The 21,655-nt window shown below is 65.9% G+C and overlaps 2 protein-coding genes across 3 annotated transcripts; both read right to left on the bottom strand.

The window, feature by feature from the left end:
- Positions 1-541: 541 nt before the first annotated feature.
- Positions 542-3,748, bottom strand: VANGL2 (VANGL planar cell polarity protein 2). Of its 2 annotated transcripts, XM_088535545.1 has the most exons (7): positions 3,477-3,748; positions 3,280-3,400; positions 1,835-2,442; positions 1,579-1,715; positions 1,323-1,458; positions 995-1,226; positions 542-821 (listed from the first exon to the last, which is right to left on the bottom strand). In XM_088535545.1, the coding sequence occupies exons 1-7, from the start codon at positions 3,545-3,547 to the stop codon at positions 561-563; spliced, it is 1,566 nt and encodes a 521-aa protein (XP_088391671.1). In that variant the 5' UTR covers positions 3,548-3,748; the 3' UTR covers positions 542-560. The 2 variants fall into 2 exon arrangements, with proteins under 2 accessions (XP_088391671.1, XP_088391670.1); XM_088535544.1 differs by having other exon boundaries at positions 1,323-1,715.
- An 8,790-nt stretch (positions 3,749-12,538) lies between these two features.
- On the bottom strand, positions 12,539-12,910 carry NHLH1 (nescient helix-loop-helix 1). Its single transcript, XM_088535332.1, has one exon. It carries the CDS (start codon positions 12,908-12,910, stop codon positions 12,539-12,541), a length of 372 nt encoding a protein of 123 aa, XP_088391458.1.
- Between the last annotated feature and the right edge of the window lie 8,745 nt (positions 12,911-21,655).

The raw sequence follows: 21,655 nt of genomic DNA, 5'->3' as shown, positions 1-21,655 counted from the left end.
CCAAAAGGCTGCAAAAAGCAGCGCCCCGGCCACGTGGGAGTGCAGGAGCCACTCGGGACAAGCAGGAATCTCCCCAGGGAGCGCACGGAAATGACTCTTTCCTGAAACAAAACCCAAGTCTTCCTCTTGCTTCCGCGGAAGCTGCGGACGCGAGGAGACGCGGCGGTGCCGGGCAGGCTCCAGTGTCTTCGGGGAGGTTTTTGTAGCAGCCGCCGACTGGAGAGGGGTTTGCCGAGGCCTCCAGAGCCTCTCGAGATCGTCAAAAACCAACCCCGGACACCGGGCGATGCGTTAAGGCCAGAGGAGACAGTTGCTGAGTGAAGAGAGGAGCGCGAGGAGGGTCCTGGGGACCCGATGGCGCTCGCGGATGCTGGTGAGGAGAAATCCAGTGGGGAGACGTAGCCCTTGGGTGGCGGCCCCGGAGCGCGCGGCCGGACGCGCTTCCCGGGGGGATCTCTGCCAGGAGCCGGTGGGGACGGAGGGACGCGGCCCTCGTGTGCCGAGACGGGGCGGGATGGCGCTGGGGACGTCCCCCCGGCGCCGCTCCGTCCCTGCTCCGCTCACACCGAGGTCTCCGACTGCAGCCTCATGACGAACTTGTGCGACTTGGGGTCCACAAACTCCTCGGAGAGCTTGAAGAAGGGGATCTTCTTGGCGCTCACCACCAGGCTGAAGTCCTGGCGCTTGAGCACGAAGACCACGCCGTCCTTGAGGCCGTTGGTGACCGGCTCCTCGCTGACCAGCGTCCACTGCTTGGCCAGCCAGCGCTCCTTGTGGTACTGGATGGTGGGCCCGGCGCTCAGGTACCGCTCCAGGAAGGCCTGTGGGAAGCAGGAGCACAGGGACATCACCACCATGAACCAGCATGTCCCCCCATCACCTCATGTCCCCACGTGGCAGCCCCAGGAGCTCCCAGGGCCGCACGTTTTCCCAGTGGGACACGTTCCCCCGCACCCCGCGTCCTCGTTACGACGCCAGCGAGGCGGGAGGGCACCTTGGGCGTCATGTCGTGGGTGATGCAGAACTCGAGGTGCTGCAGGATGCTCTCCATGGTGTGGTAGGGCTGCTGCTTGGTGGTGCGCAGGTACTTCTGCATGGCCCGCGCCATGGAGGCGAAGATGGCCTGGGCGGCCTCGCGCGGGTCCATGATCTCGCGCGGGTTCTTCTGGTCCTCCTCCTGCAGCCGCTTGATGTGCGTGAAGGCCTCCTCCACGGCCACCACCAGCCTGGTGGGGACAGGGACAACGTGTTGGGCAGAGCCGGGGACGTGGGGGGACCCCCCCGCGCCCCGGGGACATCCCGGGGTCCCGCTCGTGCCCTACCTGGCGCGGCGCTTGCGCACGCGGCGCTCGTGCTCGGCCTCCTCGTAGTAGTACTCGTTGTGGCTGTTGTCGCGGCGGCGGGCGGCCGCGGCGATCACGGCCCGCGACTGCCCCGTCGAGTTGTTCGTGCTGTTCTCTGCGGGGAAGCGGGGGCGTCGCGACGGCGCACGGAGCCGGAGCGCCGGGAGCGCGACACAGGAGGAGATGGGACAAGGGGGGATGCGGACGGGGGGGAAGGCGAGGGGAGGCCGCTCACCCTCGCCGAGGGAATAGACTTTGAAGCCGGACATTTTCTTGGACAGGACGGACTTGGGCAGGTTGAGCAGGGCAGGGTTGTACACCGGGAAGTCGTGGTAGTAGTTCTCCAGGATCCACACGGCCGCTCGCTGGATGCTGCAGGAGACGCGGCGGGGGACACACGGCGGGTTAGCACGGCACGGGGGACACACGGGAGCCCGCGGGGACGGACGGAGGCGCCTCCTCCGCCAACGCGGCGGACGCGCGGGACCCACCTGAGGTGCCCCACGTTGTAGAAGCGGCTGGCGCCGTCGGCCGAGCGCACGGCCTTGAGCGTGAACTGGGGCTGCAGCTGCCGCAGCTCCAGCAGCACCACGGCCAGGTAGTGCACGAAGAGCAGCGCGTCCACCAGCGACACGGCGTACTGCACCACCGCCTGGTAGTTGCGGTCCCGCGAGTCCAGGATGCGCACGCCGTAGAAGAGCCAGTAGGAGACGACGAGCAGGAAGACGAGCACCATGAGCAGCGCGCGGAAGACGAAGACGCGGGGGAAGAAGGCCTTGGGGCGGCGGAAGAAGAGCGCCCAGCTGCCCAGCAGGAGGATGAGGAGTTTGAAGGCCACCGAGATGAAGAGCCCCTCGCAGGGCGTCCCGCAGGGCTCCAGGTCCTCCCGCCACAGCAGCTGGGGCAGCAGCATGAAGGCGAGCGGCGTGAGGAAGGAGAGCAGCGCCAGCGCCCCGGCCAGCGAGACGCCCAGGTGCCGGGAGCAGTCCAGGTGGGCGCTGTCCTCCATGTCCTTGGTGATGCGGGAGATGTCATCGTGCGAGATGCTGTGCTCCGACGTGCCCGTCACCACCGTGGTGGTCTCGCCCCAGTTGTCGTCCTGCGGGACCAGGATGGGTCACCGGGAGAGGCCGGCCGGGCCGGTGACGAGCGGAGCGTTGCAGGCTCCGAGCATCCCGCTCCCAGGTAAATCCTTTTGTTAGCGGGACCGGAGCCAACGCTACGGCCCTGACACGGCCTCGTGGTTTGCCCTGGTGGAAACCTTTGGAAAAGGCTTCCGGGTGCCGTTGTGTATTCCCGCAGCCGGAGAAGGGCCGAGCTGCTGCCCGGGGCTGCGGTGCAGCAGGAGGGAGGCGGAGCGGGAACACGGAGCTGCTCCCGCGTCTGATCCGCCCGGGAGCCGCTCTCCCACCCCGGCGCACCTCGTCCCGCGGGCGCCGAGCGGGGAAGGAGCCGACCCGGATCCCCATCCCAAGGGAGCAGCTCCCCAGGGCGTTCCCAGCCCCGTGCCCGCTGCCCGGGGCGGCCGCCGGCCCCTTTCATCCCTGGCGCCTCCCTGCGCCCGCCCTGGCTCCGGGCGCTCCCGGCGCCCCGTCCGCCCGACCGGCTCCACCGCTCCCGCGGGCGAGGGAGCGTGTCGGGAGCGCCCGCGCCGGCAGCATCCCGGGACGGGCGCCTGGATGCAGCCTGGGTCTGCGCCACCAAGCCCGAATGCGTCAATAAAGCCTCAATCCTGCCCGGATTTGAAGCCTGGAGCATGGGCGCCAGGTTGCGGGAGCGCTCCGGATACCGGCATGCGGCCGCATGGATTAAAGCAGCCCTGAAGCTGCTCTGGTTCCCGGGTTTCCCGTGCATGAGGCAGCGCCAGAGGAGGAGCCGCTCCATCCCCATCCCACCTTACTCCATCCCCATCCCACCCTACCCCATCCCCTCTCACCCGCTCGTCGCCCCGGGTCGACTCGTTGTCCAGCAAGGGCTCGCCCGGGGCTTGGATGGTCACCGACTTGTCCCCGCGGCTCCCATCCCGGCTTTTCGAGCGGTGCCGATCCCGCCGGTCCCTGGAAAAGCGGAGGGAGAGGAAGGGTGAGCGCAGCGGAGAAGCGGGAGCCGCCGTCGGCCGCCCCGGCCGCTCACCTGTGCTTGCGGGAGCTGCGGGAATGGCCGGACTTGTAGGAGTATCCCGAGTACTGCGACTCATTGTCCATGTTGTCGGAGCGCCGGCCCTTGTAGCGCTCCACGGTGGCGGCCTTGGGGACGGCGGCCAAGGCGGCCGCTGCCTCCTTCAGCGCCGGCTTCTTCAGGCCCAGGGGCGCCCTGAGCAGGTCGACCGTCACCTTGAGGGACTCTATCTTGACCGGCTGCGAGGGGCTCGTCTCCGGAGAAAACGGTCCGCCGCCTGCGGAGGAGCCGGCACGGTCGGCAGCAGCGCCGGACACCGGAGTGACGCGGGATGGGAATGTGGAGCGACGCGGGATGGGAGCCCGGAGCAATGAGGGACGGGAACACAGAGCGACGCCGGGATGAGAGCCCGGAGCAATGAGGGATGAGAACCTGGAGCGACGTGGGATGGGAGCTCAGAGCGACGCGGGACGGGAACGCGGAGCGACGCGGGATGGGAGCCCAGAGCAACGCGGGATGAGAACCTGGAGTGAAGCGGGATGGGAGCCCGGAGCGACACGGGACAGGAACACGGAGCGACGCGGGATGGGAGCCCAGAGTGATGCAGGATGGAAACGTGAAGCGACATGGGATGGGAGCCTGGAGCAATGAGGGATGAGAACCTGGAGCGACGTGGGATGGGAGCTCAGAGCAACGCGGGACAAGAACGTGGAGCGAAGTGGGATGGGAGCCCGAAGCAATGAGGGATGAGAGCCTGGAGTGACATGGGATGAGAACACGGAGCGACGCTGGGATGAGAGCCCGGAGCAATGAGGGACAGGAACGCAGAGTGATGCGGGATGGGAACGCAGAGCGATGCTGGGGTGAGAGCACGGAGCAATGCGGGACGGGAATGCAGAGCAATGCGGGATGAGAGCCCGGAGTGACGCCGGGATGGGAGCCCGGAGCCACGGTGCAGGCGCCAGGTCACCCCTGGAGACTTTCTCCCTTTGCAGCTGGACACTGGATTCCTCCTTGCTCCCTTTTTCCCTGCCCCATTCCAGGTGATTTATGCCTTAATTAATAACCCAATTGTTACTTTATAGGGCAAGGGAGGGCCTGAGGTGGGGGCCAACTCGAAAAATAATATATCCATGGAAATAACTCAGCTCCGGCAGGGTTTCATTTGGGAGACCTGGGGCTCTGCTGGGACAAGTCTCTGGCCTGGAGCTCACAGCTCCGGGATCAGCAGATCTTCCATGTCCGCAACGGAGCAGGAGGGAAGCAGGGGGGATTTTGCATATGCAAATCCCTATGGGGTGTGTGTGTGTATATATATATACACATATAAATGTATATATATTTGTAACTGGGTACCGAGCGCTGTTCGGACACCCCAAAGCACAGTCCAGCGTGGGTGCAGGTGCAGGGCTGGAGCCTTCCCGCTCCAGAAGGGACCCGGGAAGCGGAGCACGGAGCGAGCGGCTCCGGCAGGGAAGGAGCCGGCGCGGGCTACGCTCGGAGCTGGGGGCCGAGCTCCCAGGAAAACGCCATTTCGGCCCAATAAAACCCTCTTCCCAGGGGACGGAGGGGGGAGCCGGGGTCGAGGACGAGGGATCCTTTTGTCCCCGCGCCGGATTCCCGCACATTTATCACTATGGAGACAAAAGCCCCCCCGCGCCGGTCGTCTAGGAGATGGCACCGGCGCCGGGAACTCGCATCCCGGCGGCCCGCGCGAGCGGCCGCCCTGGGGGAAGGGGCCGCGAGGGGCAGAAAGGGAAGGGCCCCCCCTTCCCACCCGCCCCGGACCCCCCTTTTCCCGCTTTGTTTGCGGGAAGGATCAGGTTTCCGCTGGGAACAATGCGGGTGGCCGGTTGCTCCCCTTGCGGGGGGCCGGCTCCCCTCTCCCGGGCTTGCTCATTAGCGCCATTAGGCGCCTGGACGCGCTTCCCAAGGGAATCCCGGGGGGCCGTCGTCCCGCCGGGAACTCACCGCGGCGCTGGCGGGTCGGCGCTGCCGCCGCTCGCTCACTCTCCGGCGCGCGGGAGCATCCCGAGCCGGCGGCAGGGCGGCTCACGCGCCGGGATGCGGCTCCGGGGCTCCGCGGGCTGCCTGCGGGGCCAAGGGAAGAGACGGGAATCAGAGCGGGAGCCACGAACGGGACACGGGTGCCAAGCGGGAGGTACCGGGGGGACCACGGCACGTAGAGCCACCCAATGCGCTTCCCAAGGGATCTCCATGAGCAAAGGGACCGAATCCCTGCGGAGCCATCACTTCTGCCGGGTGGCTTTGGAAATAAGGCAGCCGGATGGCAAATTCCCAGAGGTGGGAACCCCTCGTGCTCCCACCGGTTCCCCTAGCTCCACCACCATGCCGGGCCCACCAGGCTCTTCCAGCTTTCCTGGGTGGGAAAGGTGGTGGCAACGGCTCATCCAGCGCCTGACTCCGGGCATGGAGCCGCCCGCCCTTTCTCAGGGAGCAGCCGCAGCCTTGGCAGCCATGGAGGAAAGGGTTTTTAAATGCATATACACACACACACATATATATATAGGTTTGCCTAGGAGGATGAGGAAAGGCATCTGAGCAGCCCAAGAGCCGGGTGGAGCGTCCAGCAACGGGTGCTTCTTTTCCAAAAGGAAAAACCCAGCAGCACCCGGCAGCTTCCAGCCGGCAAAGCGAGCGCAGGAGCCGGGCGCGCGCGGACCAGGGCCGAACCTGCCCTTCCCGGCCCGCAGCGCCCGGGGGCTCCGCCGCGGCGGCACCGTCAAGCCCGGGCTGGACGGCGCGCGGGGGCGATGCTAATGCCCGGCGCGGGGTTCAAAGCAAGGGACGGGGCCGCCTTCTCGCCCAGCCTTTGAGTCTCCGCCACCAAGCGCCGTTTGCGCGAAACCGCCCCAAAGGAGAGACCCAAGAGCTCCTCTCCGAGGAATCCTCCGCGTGGGGCTGGGCAGGGTGGCACTGCAGCTTGGCCAGAGATGGATCCGGCTCTGAAGCTGCCCCTGCTGCAGTGGATCCCGGGGAGGAAAACGGGAGCCACTGGATGAAATGCTGCAGAGAGGAGGCACAGAAGCGCCCGAGAGGGTTAACCCGGCTCCCCAGGTGCTCCCGTCCTGCCCCCGATCGCTCGGCCTTGGCTCAGCTGCAGGCGGCTTCATATCCCTTCCAAACTGTCGCCTTCAATTACACTCGCCCAGGACTGCTACAATGTCCGGGGGAAGGTCCGGGCTCCGCGTGGGTCCTGGGCTCGCGCCTCCCGTGCCGCCTGCTCCGGCCTGCAATCCCGCGGGAACCGCAGGAAAACCGCCCTCCGGCCCAGCCCCGCATCCCGCTTTGTGTCCGGCTTCATGGCTGCCTCGGGATGCGCTGGCTCAGGTGGGAAGGACGGAGCCAGATCTGGAACTGGAGCGGGGAAAACGCACAAAACCCGTGAATTTGCATGAAAAGGGCTCAATGCAAGAGCAGAGCATTTGCATTGCAAAGCGTGGCAGCGCCGAGGGATCCTAACTGCAGGGCTGCTCCCAGCCGCTGCTGCAGGAGATTCCCACCGGCCCCAGGATGTTTCCCGGCTCCCTTCCTCCATTGCATCCCAAATCCCAGGGCCCTGGGAGCAAGCCTGCCTTGCAGCCCTGGTCAGCAGACACTCGGTGGCAGAGCAGCTCCCTCACCCAGCCGATGACAAGCGTTTGGGGCCGGTTCTTTCATTTTAGGACATTCTCCAAGAGCGTTTCCAGGGCCTCAGTCCTGGACGTGTTGCATCAATGCCACAAAAGGCCAGTTTCTACCCCAAAATCAGTACAGCCGCAGAGACTTCTGCTGCACCTGGAGCTCTAGTCAATCTGCTCCGAGCGTCTATCCCTTAACACCAGCAAATCCCACAAGGCAGTGGCGGGCAAGTGGAATTAGCCCCCATGGGCCAGCCTGGGAAGGCAGAGCTGAGACAGAATCCAACTAGGCCAAAGAGCCAGTGGACAACGGAGCAGGACGGATCCTTGGGGAGAGAAACCACAAGTGCTGCACAAGCCGGCACCCTCCCATCTACACCGAAACCTGGCTGGAGCGGGATTTCGCTTGGATGGTGGGAAACTCCGCTCTGGCACCAAGCGGAGGCCTCGGAGCTGCACTTGGACCAGCCCCTCGCGGGCGACGCTCCCTGTTTGCAGCCTCCTCCCTCGCACGATGCCGGCCTGGACGTCGCTGGATCTAGGCGCTCTCCACCTGCCCATCCCTGGTGTTCGCACGGACACGAAGCGCCCAGGCCTCATCCCATGCCCAGGCTCCATGGCGTTTCCAAGGCCCTTTTGCAAGCATTCCCGCTGGACAATGAAGCCAGAGAGCACCCACTGGCCCCAGCAGCCCTGGGTAAAAGGGACCAGGATCCGAAGGGAAGCTTGCCGGCCGGGAAAGGGACACGCTGCCTTCCCCGGGTGCCCTCCGGCCCTATTGTCTGTGAGCCGGGGGGAGCAAAAGCCACGTTTGATCCGAGCGGCTCCCAATGGCTGGAGCTGCATGGAATGGGGGGCAACGCTGCGTGCCCGCTCCGTAGCCACCCTCCGCGGCGTGTTGCTGTTGTCCCGGGGAAGCTCCCGGCTGGAACCGGGACCAGCTGCAGATCAGGCAGCCCTGGGCTGAGCAGACCCTGCTGCGGACAGCGAGGGGGGCCCAAATGCTGTGTTGGATGCGGGGTCTGTTGGGGCGAGCAGAGCCCTAGCTGGAGCTGGGCCCTTTTCCAACGCTTTGGAAGAGGAGGCCGCAGCGATGGAGGTGCTGGGCACCCCACAGCCTCACGACTCGGCGAGGAGCCGCCTCTGGCTCCAGGGAAGTCTCCTGCTCTGTACGTTGCTGGCCCAAGCTTTCCCCAAAACAAAAAAGAAGCCTCCAAAAAGGCCCGGAGGAGCCAGGGGCCTGGAGAGCTCCTCGGGCGCTGGCAGGGCCACTCGGCCCCAGTGCAACCCCCTTCACGGTGATTAAGCGACCGCCACCCCCGGGGCTCTGTGATTCCATTTAATGCTTTGCTCCTCTTCTCTTTCCCAAGCACTGCCTCAGTCCCCGCAGCAAGGCCGGTGGGAACAGGCTCATGGACTCCTGTTCCCACGGGAAAAGGCAGCAGCTCCCGCCCGGTCCCTCGGCGCCCCGACAGCGCCCGCACGAGCCGTGTCAGGATGTGGCCCGCGGAGCTCAGGGCCAGGGTGGGCAGCAGAGCCCGGGGGTCCCGGCCACGCAGGTCCCGCCGGCGGCACCGGCCCATCCCAGCCCCCGGCACGGCTGCAGCGCGAAGCCCAGCCCGGCTCCCCGCAGGACACGGCCGGAGCTCCGCGCTTTCCCATGGGAATTTCCCCCCCCCGCCGCGCCGGGCACAAAGGGGGCCCGAGGGGACGGGGACGGCCGCAAGGCGCGACCCTCGGCCAGGGGAAGTCACCGCGTACCGGGGCCGCGCTGCGAGGAGCTGCGGCCGCGCGGGGCGGCCCGGCGCATCCCCGGCGCCGCATCCCGCGCCCGCCGCCGGCCCGGGAAAGTCGGCGGCTCCCAGGCCGCTTCCAGCGGGACCCGCCGCACTCACCATCGCCGCCGCTCTCCGCGCCGCCGCTCCGCGCTCGCACCTTTGTGCGCGGCCCCCTCAGCACCGGGCGGCCCGAAGCGCCGCGGGCCGCGGGGAGGAGGCGGAGGAGGAGGCGGAAACTCCGAGTCCCCGCGGAGCGGCCCCGCCGCCGCCGCCGCCGCTCCCGGCCCCGCCGCCGCCACCCCCGCCCGCGCCGCCGCTCCCGGCCGCCCCCCCGCGCCCGCCCATTGTCTCCGCTCCCGGCGCCCTTAAAGGGGCGGGAGCCGCATTGTCCGCGGCCGCCGCCCGGTACCCGCCGGCGCTTCCCGGCTCCCGCCGCTCCAGGCCCCGATGGAGCCCGGGCGGCCGCCGCCGCCGCCCCCCGGGACCCCCCGCCCCGGGCGGAGGAGCCGCCTCGGGGCCGCGCTGCGGCCCCACCTTCGTGCTCGGCCGCGGTCGGGGCGGGATGGGCCGGTCCCCCCGCGCCGCGGAGCCTCCCGGCCCAGCGGCAGCGACCCGGCGGGCCGGTTTCCCCGGCGCCCCGTGGGGTGGCGGAGGGCCCTCCCCGGCCCTGCCCCGCGAGCTGCCGTGCCCGGGGCGGCGCGGGATGCGGCGCCGAGCGGGGCGGGACGCAGTGTGGGACGCGGCGCGGGATGGGAGCGGGATGCGCCGCAGGACACAGCGCCCGGAGCGCTCCCGGCGCCAGGGCCGCGGGGCAGAGCCGCATCACCCCGCGACGGAGGGCCCGGCTCCTGCCTCCCCCCGGGGCGATGCCCAGCGGACCCCGCAGCGGGCACCGCACCGAGGGACGGAGGCGCTCGGGGGCCGAAGGGGCCGCTGGCGGCCCCGCAGGAAACGCGTGCGGGGGGCGGCCTCGCAGCTCGGCGCGGGGAGCTGGGAAAGGGGCGGGGGCAGCGGGGCCGGTGCCCCTGCCCGCTCCGGCCTCCCTGAGGCCCGGGACCCCCCGGGTCCAGCTCCTGCCCATCCGCGGCTGCAGGGGGGGTCCGGGACCCCCCGAGGGACCCCGGCCCCTTCGGCGGCTCCAAGGAGCAAAGGGGCGCCCAGGGCTGGGGGCGACCGGTGCAGGGTGGCCCCAAAAGCCCCGGGGACCAAAACGGGGGGGACGATGTCACCCCGGTCCCTCGGGGGAGGGGGCAGCCGGTCCCCATGGCGGCCGGGGCGCGGCGGGGGTGGCGCCGCTGCCCGGAACAGCCGCCCCAGGCGCCCGGGGCTTTATATCAATGAGCCGGGCCGGGGCCCGCCCCCTCCCGCGGCGGCCAATGGCGCGCGGCGCTGCCCCGCGGGCGCTCCCCATTGGCGGGATTTAAATGGATTGTTTTCTCTTAAAGGGGAGGAGGGTCTGCGCGGTGCAAGGGGGCAGTGCGGTGCAGTGCAGTGCAGTGCAGTGCAGTGCAGTGCAGTGCAGTGCAGTGCAGTGCAGTGCAGTGCCGGGCCGGGCCGGGCCGGGCCGGGCCGGGCCGGGCCGGGCCGTGCACTGTAGCGTGAAGCCCTGCAGTGTACGGTTGTGCAGTGCACAGTCGTACAGTGCATTGTAGCATGGGCTGTGCAGCAGCACGGGGCCGTGCAGTGCGAGGTCGTGCAACGCGGGGCCATGCAGTGCGGGGCCATGCAATGCAGTGCGGGGCCATGCAATGCAGTGCGGCGCCTGCCCGAGTCCTGCCCAGCAGCGCCCCTTGAGGAGCATTTGGGTCCCGTCGCCCGCAGCTCCTCCCGCTCCTCCGGTGACTCGTGGCCCCTCCAGCTCCTTCCCGGCCACCAGGGCCGGGTGACATCCTCCCACCCGGTGCTTCACAGGCCCTGGTTCCCTCTCGGCGCAGCAGCAGGAGGGCAGAACTGGGAGCACCCCCGGGGGGCAGGGCCAAGGGAGGTGTCAGGGCTGTCCCCTCCCCGCTGGGGACCGGCCCCCCTGTCCTGTGCTCCTGGTCCCCGCGGAGGCTCGGGACAAATCTGGGTACACGGGGTGATGCCACCGTGGGCTGCTCTGTCTCCCTGTCCGTGTCCCCCGAGAGCTGCGGTGGGACCGAGCTGGGTCCTTCGCGGCGCCTGGTGACACCCATGCAAGGGCTGGGGACACTGCGATGCTCCAGGCCGGGGCGAGCGGCGGTGGCAGGGCCCTGTGCAGGGGACCCAGCAGATGGCACTGCTGTCGCGCCACCGCCGCCGTGGGGACGTCCCGGGGACACGGCCGGCCTCCCATCCCTCCGAATCCGCCCCCCATCCCTCCGAATCCGCCCCCCATCCCTCCGAATCCGCCTGCCACGGGGTCTCCCCGCCATCAGCCCCGTCATCGCCGGTTGCTGCTCTTCCTTCCCAAAAAGCGCACAACACAGCAAATAAATAATAACATTTATCAATAAATTAATTCAATAAATATCCTCGTGGCACAGAGACGTGGCTTGGGGGGGCAAGGGAAGGGGGGTTGCCCTGCGCCGCTCCGGCCACGGCATCCAAGAGGGAAAATGAGGAGCGGGGCGAAGCGGGAGCGAGCAGAGAGCCCGGCCGGGCGCTGCCTGTCTCGTGTTCAGCACAACGGGGGGTTCTGCCCCCCGCTCCTGCCCCCACCAGTGCAAAATTAACTCTTCAAAAACAAACAAACCAAAGCAATCCCAACAACCGAACAGACGAAACCACAAACAAGGCAAAACATTCACTCTTGCAACGAGCTGCCGCCAGTCTCAGCGCGCACCCTGCCTGGAGAGGAGGCTGCCGGGATCCGCCTTTCCTCTCACCTCCTCCATCTCCCCGGGGGCTGGGGGTGTCCTGGGAGCGCTGGGGGGCCGGGGCCGGGCTCTGGGACTCCCCAGGGTCCTTCCCTCTAGGGCCCCTGTGACACCCATGAGCAGCAGTTAAAGTGCTAATCCGGGGCCCCGGGGCTCCCGGCAGTGACGTCCCGCTCGGTGCCTGGGGGACGATGCCGGATCCCGCAGGTGCCCCCTTCTCTGCTCCGTCCCTGGAAAGCGCCGCCGGGTCCTGCAACTGCCTTTTCAGCATCGCACTCTGCTCTTGCTTTTGGGGCAGGAATAGTCCGGGAGAGCCCAGAAAGCCGGACCTGGACTCAGGGCTGCTCCGGGCTGTCCCGTGGGTGGGACGGTCCCAGCGTGGGCGTCCAAGTGCCCAGTGGGCAGGACAGAAGCGGCCGAGATGCCAAGAGCGGCCGGGCTGGGGGGTGGCCATGGAGCAGGGGGCGGACGGACGAGCCCCCCGGCTCAGATCCAGCAAGCGGCCCGAGCAGGACTCGCAGCAGGAGCACGGAGAGGACCAGGCAGCATCCGTGGCCATGGGAGATGCAGGGCCCAGGGCCCAGACCTTCCGCAGGCAGGATGGAAAGACACACGGACCCGGGCTCGGTGCGGGGACACACGGGACATATCGGATAGGCAGACGGCGACACGGCCCCTTGGAGCAGACGGAGGAGAACAGGCACAGCATATCCCAACACGTGGCTCAAGGAGGAGAAGGACAGTTGGACGGCAAGCTCCGGCCCAGGCGCCCGGCACGCGCTCGGGCGGCAGACAGACAGACGGACGCGGGCCGGGGCGCCTCAGACGTCCAGCACGTGGTTCAGGTAGGAGATGTAGCAGATGGCCAGGCGGAGGATCTCGATCTTGGAGAGCTTCTTGTCGGGCGGCAGCGTGGGCAGCAGCTTGCGCAGCTCCGCGAAGGCCATGTTGAAGGCCTCGACGCGGATGCGCTCGCGCGTGGCGTGCGCCGTGCGGTACTTGGCCGTGGCGCGGCGCCGCCGCCGCCGCTCCTCCCGGCTCAGGTGCTGCAGCTCTTTCCGCACGGGATCGCCCGGCTCCGCGCCGCCGCGGGCCTGGCCGCCCGTGTCCCCCGCGCCGCCGCCGAACACGGATTCAGGCTCCGAGCGCGCGGGCGGCAGGTCGAGCTCCGTCTGGTCCGAGTTGAGCATCATTTCGGGAGGAGAGGGCAGAGGGATGGACGGGCGCCTCGGAGAAGCAGGGACAGGCCCAGCCGGGGGTGGGATGAAGCAGAACCGCTCGGATCCAAGGAGAAAATCCGCGGCTCACGAGGCGCCGCCGGCTGTTCTCCTCCTCCTCCTCCTCATCACACTCGGTGGCGGCGAGGGAGCGTCACCATTTCCCCTTTTCCCTGGAGAGCCCCTTGGGCGAGCGGGTGCTTTCCTCAATAAACAAGGGCAATAGGAAGGCAGGGGCATATGAGTTAAATAAATAAATAAGCATCCGTGTGGGGCACGGCGGGTGCTCCCCGGCTCTTCCGTGTGGCCACGGCGGGACCCGGCTTGGTTGTCCTCAGCTGTCAGAGGCGACGGCTCCTGATGCTCTCTGGAAAAACAAGCACAGGGCGCTCAGTGCTGTCCGCCTGGATGGGATGGGATGGATGGAATGGGATGGGACAGGATGAGGTGGAATGGGATGGGACAGGACGGGACGGTATGGATAGGATGGGTTGAGGTGGGATGGGACAGAACACGACAGGATGGATGGGATGGGATTAGGTGGGATAGGACAGGACAGGGCGGGATGTATGGGGTGGGATGGGATGAGGTGGGATGGGACAGGACGAGATGAGATGGATGAGGTGGGATGGGGTGGGACAGGACAGGACGGGATGGATAGGACGGGTTGAGGTGGGATGGGACAGGACAGGATGGATGGGATGGGATGGGATGAGATGAGGTGGGACGGGACAGGACAGAATGGGACGGATAGGATGGGTTGTGCTGGCTCCCAGCCCCCTGCACGGGAGCAGCCGGCCCCGCGCTCCGGCGGCCGCCGGCTGCGGGAGCCGCCGCTTCCCGGCGCTCCGGAGGGAGGCCAGGTGGTGGACGCGGAAGGGGGAAGGCAGCCCGCGGGGCGGGGGGGCGCCCGTATGCTAAATGAGCCCGTATGTCACGGATGCTGCACCCCAGACATATGGAAACCAACACAGCTGCTCGGCTTCGTGTGTCCAAACAGGAGCCGGATCCCCGCGGGACGCGGTGCCCTGGGAGCAGCTCCGAGAGAGCCGAGCCTGGAATGAGCCGCACGGCAAGGGAACAGAAACGGAGGGCTACGGAGCAGCGGGAAGGAGGGAGCCGCCGTCCCTGCAGCGGGCAGAGCCCTCGACGTGCGTGGACGGTTCAGTGGGAGCCTGAGCAGACCCAGCGATGCCTCCGCCGCCCTCTGAAGCCCGGAGGAAAAGTGATGTGCGGGAAGCCCTCGGGCTGGGAACACGGAAGGAACTTCAATTCCCAAACGAGCCGCATTGGCGATAGCCACACGCTGTGCTGCGATCCCTGCAGTTTTCCCAAACTTTCTCTTCTCCCTCACTTTCCTTCCCTCTGTCCGTGCTCCTCCCCTGCTCCCCCGTCCTGCTCGCAGAGCCGGGACCGCCCTTCCCGTGCTCCAGCCCTCCTGCTCCGCACTTGGGAGCAAACCCCAGCTGGGAGCCCCGCTCCGCAGCCCGATGGAGCCGGGGGATCCCATCCGCAATGGCCATCCCTGGAGCTCTGCTCCAAGCTGGCCGGGAGGAGGAGGAGGAGGAGGGAGTTTCAGCTGGGACCGCATCCCCACGTGCAGCTCCACGCTGGCAACTCCGGCTCTATGGACACCCTCCACCCAGGGATGGGGAACGCGCTTCGCTCTTTGCACTGGCTTCTCTGCTCTCCTGCCTCCCCGTTATCCCGGCTCCGAAGGGGCCAGGCCCGATCCTTCTTCGCTCTGCAAATGGAGCTTGTGGTGAACCCAGGGCGCAGACGGGAGTCCCGCGCGGGGCCCTGTCCGCGCTCGGCGGCGTCGGGACGTCGCTGGGACACGCGGTCGCTTGCACCGAGGGCAGCCCCAGCGCGGGGCCGAGCCGCCCCCTCAGCCCTCTCGTCCTCGAGCTCTTCCTTCCTCTGCCCCTGCCCTCGGGTGAACCGCGAACCGCCGCCTCCTTAAACGCGGCGCTGGGAGATGCCCGTCTGCCCCGCGCTTGTCCCGGTCCTTCCACCTGAGCCCAGCGAAGCCGGTGGCGCTGGCAGCCCAGCGGGAAGCGGCGCTTCCCGTCCTTGTCCCTGCTCCCTGGCCACCCAGGCAGGGCTCAGCCCATGCCCAGGATCCGCTTTCTGGCCAGTTTCTTATTCCAAGAAGCGCAGTGCGGAGTGCATGGAAGGGCCGGGGATCCCTTCCGAGAGATCCCGGCGGCTCCGCAAAGGGCACCAGCACTTGGGAGCTGCCGGCAGCGCCCGGGCGCGCGGCCGTCTCGTCCCTGGCAGCCCCCTTACCCCACATCCAAGCACCATTCCCAGCTCCGGGCTTGCTCTCTCGGCGGGCCGCGGCTCCGGGAATCCAGGGCGCTCGGCTCAGCCGTCCCTCGGCGGGGAAGGGCGATCCCGCCGGGACATCCCGCGCGTCCCCGTCATGGTGCGAGCGGCCCCCGCGCCCCGCGACGGCCGCCCCGGCGACGCGTGTGCCCCGACGCGCTATAGGCGCCCCTATATATATGGCCCGGCGTCGCGCGCCCGGCCCGACCCCGGCCGCCTCATTGGCCGCTCCGGCGCCCCCCCCTCATAAATATTAACGTGGGGAGAGGGGATGTCATTGGCTGCGGGGAGGCGGGAGCCCCCCGGGAGCGGAGGGAGGTGGAGGTTGGATGTGGTCCTGGAGGGTGGATGGAGGTGGTGGGCCGGGGGCGCTCCGGGAGAAGCGACATCTGTTCCCCATGCATTTTTCATAAGGGCGAAACGGAGAGGCGGGAGGGGAGCGGCAACGCGGCGGGGGGACCGCGGGGACCGGCCGGCGCACGTGCCCGGGCGCTCGGCCGGCACCGGAGCATCGAGAGCCTCTCCTGGACGGGCTGGAGCAGCCGCCTCCACGCGGCGGAGGCTCCTGAGATCCCCCGCACCCAAGTTTGAGGGAGAAGAGGGAGGACAGAGAGAGGAGGCGCCCCGATGTCGCGGTTGCTGCTCTGGGCAGCGCTGCTCCATTCAGCGGTCAAATGAGGGGCTCTTGGGGCTGGACTTCTGCCTCTCGCCCGCCTGATTCCCAATCCTGCCGCTAAGGAGCAGAGAACCTTCCACCATCCTCAGCATCAGGAGACCCCTGACCCAAGGTCCGCAAGTGTCCCTACTGCCCATGGCCTCCGTACCAGCGGGGGCATCCCCTCCCCATCCCATCCCATCCCTATCACTATCCCCATCCCCTCCTCATGCCCATTCCATCCTTATCCCCATCCCATCTTGTCCCCTCCCCATCCATAGCCCCATCCCATCCTTATCCCCATCCCATCCTTATCCCCATCCCATCTCATCCTTATCCCCATCCCATCCCCATCCCCATCCTTCCCTGCATCCCAGGGCTGCTCCCAGTGCTGGGCACCCAGGCAGCCCTGGCCCTGCCAGCGCATGGCAGATGGTGGTAGCGCTCGCGGGGGCTCAGGTGGCCGCGCGGCCACCGCTGGGGCACCGAGGAGCAGGCGGCGGGCGCCTAATGGGACCGACGGGACCAACGGGTGCAGAGCGCACCGGGTCAATCCTGGCCTTTCCCCCACTTCCAGCACGGCCTTTGGGGAGGAAGCGAGCCCGGGAGCCCGGGTGGGAATGGGGCCACCTTCCCAAAGCCTCTCGCTGCCCTTGGCCCAGCCAGCACGAGCTGCTGCGCTGGGTGATCCCGTCCAAGGGGCTGATGCCCTGCAGGACTCGCCCGCCTCGACGTGCAGGATGGCGCCGGGTCGGAGCGAGCGGCGCCGGGCGCCCCGAGGGCCCGGCGAGGCGGGAGCCGGGAGGAGAAAGGGCAGCATTTGGCAGGAGACGAGGCGGCATATTGTAGGGAGCCCCCGGGGACGCGCTGGGCTGCGCTTGTCGGGGAAAACAGACGGCTTTAACCCTCGCGCCGCTGCGCCCGGGCGGCTCGCGCGCGCTCCTGCTCCTTTCCCTGCACCTTCTCCTGCCCCGTTGACCCGGGATGCAGGACGCGGCGCTCGCGGGGTGTCCGACGTGGCCCTGCTGCGCGCTGTGGAGTGGGAAGTGGAGCCGCAGGTGCTGGGGTGTCGGCACGCGTGCAGCCGGCCCGCGGCACGTGAGCGCATGCACACGTGAGCACATGCACACATGCATGCACACGTCCGCGCATGCACACGCGTGCTCCTGCGCGCACCTGCGGTCCCCGCGCGCGGGCCGAGCGGAGCAGCAGCTCCCCCGGCCCCGGCGCTCGCCCAGAGCCCCTCTCCGCTCCTCGCCTTTGTCTCGCCGGCTTTTATTGAGTGCAGGTTTTGTGAACGGGCGCTGACAGACGGCCCCGGTGCTCGATAACCAGACAATCTGTCACCACCACCCTGACAGCTTTCACAAGGAGCCCCTCTCCTTTCATCCCGCCCGGTCCCCGTCGCCGCCGCTCGTCCCCTTCCACACGTGCTCCCTGGCTTTGTTCCCCCCTAAAAGCCAAATAGCGACAGAAGCTCCTGATCATAATATTGCTCTAATCGAGTCTGTCATAATCGGATCCAATCTAATTACGTTCAGATCCCTCTCTTCTCCTGACTCTCTCTATTGCCTGTCCATCTGTCCCTCTCTTCCCTTCCAGTCTTTGTGTCCATCCATCTGTTATCTGCAGCCCTTTCTCCCTTCCCATCATGTCCCTGGGCCCCTGCCCCATTCGCAGCGTGGCCGCCCCGGCCCTTTCCTCCAGCGGCTCCCTCTCCAATCCATCTCTCTTAAAGGCCTCTCCATCAATCCATTTAGCAGCAGCTCCCTGCCTCCTCCAGCCCATCTGCTTCTCCCTTTCTGCTGGCTCCGGGACGCCGAGATGCTGTTTTGTTTGCACGTCGATCTTGATTAGCCCCAGCCACCTCGCTGCTAAAGCCGCGCTGGCACCGGGGAAGGATCCCCTGGCAGCGTCCTCCATCCTCAGCCTCCACCTCCAGAAATGCCAACAAGCAGCCGGACGGACACACGGACGGACGGCGGCTGCGACTGGACGTTCTCCGTGCGGGGCAGAGCCGGGGCCGCCGGCTGCAACGGCACGAGGGGCAGCACGACGTGTTCTCCTGGGGCTCCAGTAAGTCCCCTCCGAGGATCCCAGGTGTCCCCTGGGGCTCCGGGTCACCCTGGGGCCTTCTGGCCTTTCCCGCAGCAGCTGCTGGTCCCATTGGCGACGATGGGACTGGCGCGGACTGGTCATCATCCGGCCCGGCGCTTCGTGCGCTCCCATTTGTAGCATCCAGACGCTGATTTTAAACACGTCTTGGCCTCGGGTGGTGCCGGAGGGCGGCCAGCGGCGGCTGCAGCAGCTCCCGAGCGCACGGAGCGACCGCGGTGCCAACAGGCACAGCCGAGGGCTGCTCCAGGCTGCTTTTCAGAGCTCCGGATGGGCCACGGGACCCTGTGGCTCAGTGCATGGAATCATCTCTTTGCACCCGATTCCTGGAGCCGGGAAGCAAGGAGAAGGCTGCACCGTCCCATCCCGGCGCCTCGGGCAAGCGGGAGCCCCCGGAGCCTTGCACGGAGGAGGGGGAAGGTCTGCGCGTTCATTTGGGAGCTGCAACTAAACGTCCCCCCTGCAATAACCCCAGCTGAGGCCCTTGAGGAACGGACACAAGGAGCAGGGCAGAAGCGTCGCTTTGAGAAAGGGAAATAGCGACTTCTTGGAGCAGTGTCAGGGCCCCAGCCGAGGCCCCGCTCGCTCGGCTGCTCCTGGCTGCCTCTCCCGCTCCCCCAGCGCCCTGCAAACTCCCCTGCTCTTTGTCACCAAGTCTCTTCCTCTGGTCTCCCAATATTGTCCCCCAAGCTGCTTCATCTCTATTTAAGCTGCCGACAAAACGTAGAAAACGGATTATTTAAGAAGACACCAATTTTTTTCCCTTCCTGTCTCCACTGCTTCCTTCACCCAGAAGCCAAACAGCCCTGGCTTTGTTCTGGGTATTAATTAACTTTCCTGCCTCTTAATATTCCAGAGCCATAAAGTTCCCGGGAGCGGGGAGGCCCGGGCGCGTTTCCTCTCCTTTCTCCCATCTCTTTGACTGTCACCCCCATATGTCTCCCCGCAGGGCGCAGGGGCAGCTGCAAACCCTCCTCTCTGGGCTCAGCCCCAGCCCTCTGCCCCCCGAGGCAGCCGAGTTCAGGGGTCGGCGGAGTCGGTGGCATCTCCTTTTTGTGCAGAAATCCCCGGCAGGAGCCACGTGGGGAGGGACCAGAGGAAATTGCTGCTTGCAAATTATCCGCGGGGGAAGCGGGGAGTCTCGACAGGACGGCTGAGGGCCCGAGGGCAGGGCCCGTGCGCGGCAGCTGCCCCTTTCTGCAGCAAAACCCCCGCTCGGGTCCTGTTCCGGCTGGGAATGGGTTGGGGGAAGCTTCTTCGGGGCAGCCCGGTGATCCCAGCACCATCGCAGCACCAAGAGGGGGACCTCGAGTTGCACCATTGCAGCTGCAGGCCGAGGAGCAGCTACGAGGACAGGAGCAAAGGCAGCTCCGTGCGCTGCAGCCGGAGCCGGGAACAGCCCCGGAGCTCGGAGCGGCACGAGGACCCGCGGGAGCAGCCGCCCGGGCGCTCGCTGGCGTCACGGTGTTTATCCGGTGCCAAGACTTGCTCGCGGTTGCATCACTTCTTTATTCCCCCCGGTCGAACTTGCTCCGTCTCTTGAGGGCGAATTTGCTCCTGGCTGCTCTGCCGCGCTCTCCTCCCGCTTCCCTTGGTCGAGGCTGGGCTAATTCCGCTTCGTGATGGAGAAAGTGATTCCCGACCCACCGAGCAAGGGCAGGAGAGGAAGCCCCTTGGGAAGCCAAAGGCCATTCCTGGTGCACATGCAGGGGCCTGGCAGATGCCACCCTCTATCTCATTAACCCAGCAGAAATAGTGACCTGCAAAAGCAGCCAGGGCTGCCAAGAGCTTGGACAGGACTCAAAGGCGTCCAGCATCTTGGAGGAACGGGAAGAACTGGTTAGACCAGCCATGATTTAACCCACCTACAAAACGCAGAATTTCTGGAAGAAATTCAAGGACTTGCGCTTCAAAGCAACAAGCCAAAGTCTGAAACACAACAGGGCCTTTTCCCAGGGCCTGAACTCGATGGCTTTGCTGGACCAGAGCTTTAGTCCCCCACGCTGAGGAGGAGCATGGAAGCCAGGGGCAAATGCTGCTTGCTCCATATCCCTTCCCTATGCCGAGAGGCAGCAGGGATAACACACTGGGAGAAGCTGTTTCAAAGCCGACCAGGCACCACGGATCTGGAAAATTGTTTGCTTTCCATGTTTTGCATAATTTCCCATGCAAACTTACTTAATTACCAAAGCCAACAGGCTTTGAACAGGGGAATTATCTTGTTTTCCATCAGCCTACCTCAACGAAGGCCACCCCAACAGCTCCGCGTTGTCGCTCAGTGCTGCTATCTGACACTACAGCACTGAGCAGAAACAGGAAAACTGGAAAAGAAAGTGCTTCTCATTCCCACCTGGAAGGGCTGTGAAGGTCCAGGCTGTACTGGCAGCCTCCATATGTGGTTGCATCCCAGAACTCCGTAGCTTTGCTTTCGTTGCAAAGATAAAAATAAACCTATGTAGATGCCAGTCCTCAAACTACTTTCCACATTCATGGACCGAGAAGGCACTTATTCTCCATTGCTTATTAGCATTAGGAATGCTCTAATTAATGCACATAATCTCTGGAGTGATGAGGAAAAGTGTATCAAGGGAGTTATCAACTTTAAGGCTCGAGCAGCTGAGGACAGCTGCTGTTACACCAGGAACGGAGGCAGCTCGCTGCAAACCCAGGGGCTGCTTCTGCATTTAGGAGGGAAGAGGAACACGGGGCCGAGCCCGTTTCGTTTTTAAACTGGCAACATTCCCCATGGATAAATGTCCTCAGCCTGGAGAGGATGTGTTGGGAGCGAAGCTTTCCTGGGATCAGGCACTAGCCCTGGGTTTGGAGCGGCAGACAGCGGCTCCCCGGGGGCTGCCGGGGCGGTAGCAGCGCACAAAGGAAGCAAATGGTTTCCTGCTCCCGGCGGAGAGGAACGAGCACTCCCAAATCCACTGTCAGCTCTTTGTTCGGAGCACGGGAGCGAGGATAAATGACCAAATGGGTCAGGGGGATCGAGATTCCCTCCCGCCTGCTCCCTTCGTGTGCTGGAACAGGACTTTTTTTGCGTGGTCTCGTTGCTGGTATAAGGGGATTTAATTCCCCACGTCACACAAAGTGACTCATTTCACTAATATTTGCTCTACCTCAACAAAACACTTCCATATTTTAGGTACCGTTCACCTCAAGGTCGAGGGAGCATCCTGATTCCCATGAAAACAGGTTGTGGAGAGGCTGCCGCTCCAGATGAAAAGGGGACAGGGAAGGGTCACTGTCACCTGGAGGAGGGACACAGGAAAGCCGGGGCTGCTGCCTCCCTTCTCGGAGCTCCTTCACTTCCCAGCTGCATCCAGCAATCCAGGGAGAAAGAAAACAAGGAGAAAAAATAATCCAAAGCGAAGCCTTCAAGGGAAAAGAAAAAAGCAAACAAATACTGTCCTCCCCACCACAACCAAGCAGAGAAGCACAGAGAAGGGGTCATGGTGGGGGGGGAAGTTTTTTTAATTTTAAAACTGAGAGCTCCATCTATGTTGACAAAATTTATTGATGAGTCACCCCTGATCTCAGCATCTCGCTGCTAAATAAAGCTAAATAAACTCACCTTAGGGAAGCAAAAACCCCTCATGTAATCATAAAACCATGGCAGA

Source organism: Tinamus guttatus, unplaced genomic scaffold (genome assembly GCF_059628265.1).
Source record: "Tinamus guttatus ecotype Peru unplaced genomic scaffold, ASM5962826v1 Tinamus_guttatus_pri_ptg000629l, whole genome shotgun sequence".
Classification (NCBI taxonomy): Eukaryota; Metazoa; Chordata; class Aves; order Tinamiformes; family Tinamidae; genus Tinamus; species Tinamus guttatus.
Note: the sequence above shows the minus strand (reverse complement) of the source record. Positions and strands in the feature narration are given on the sequence as shown.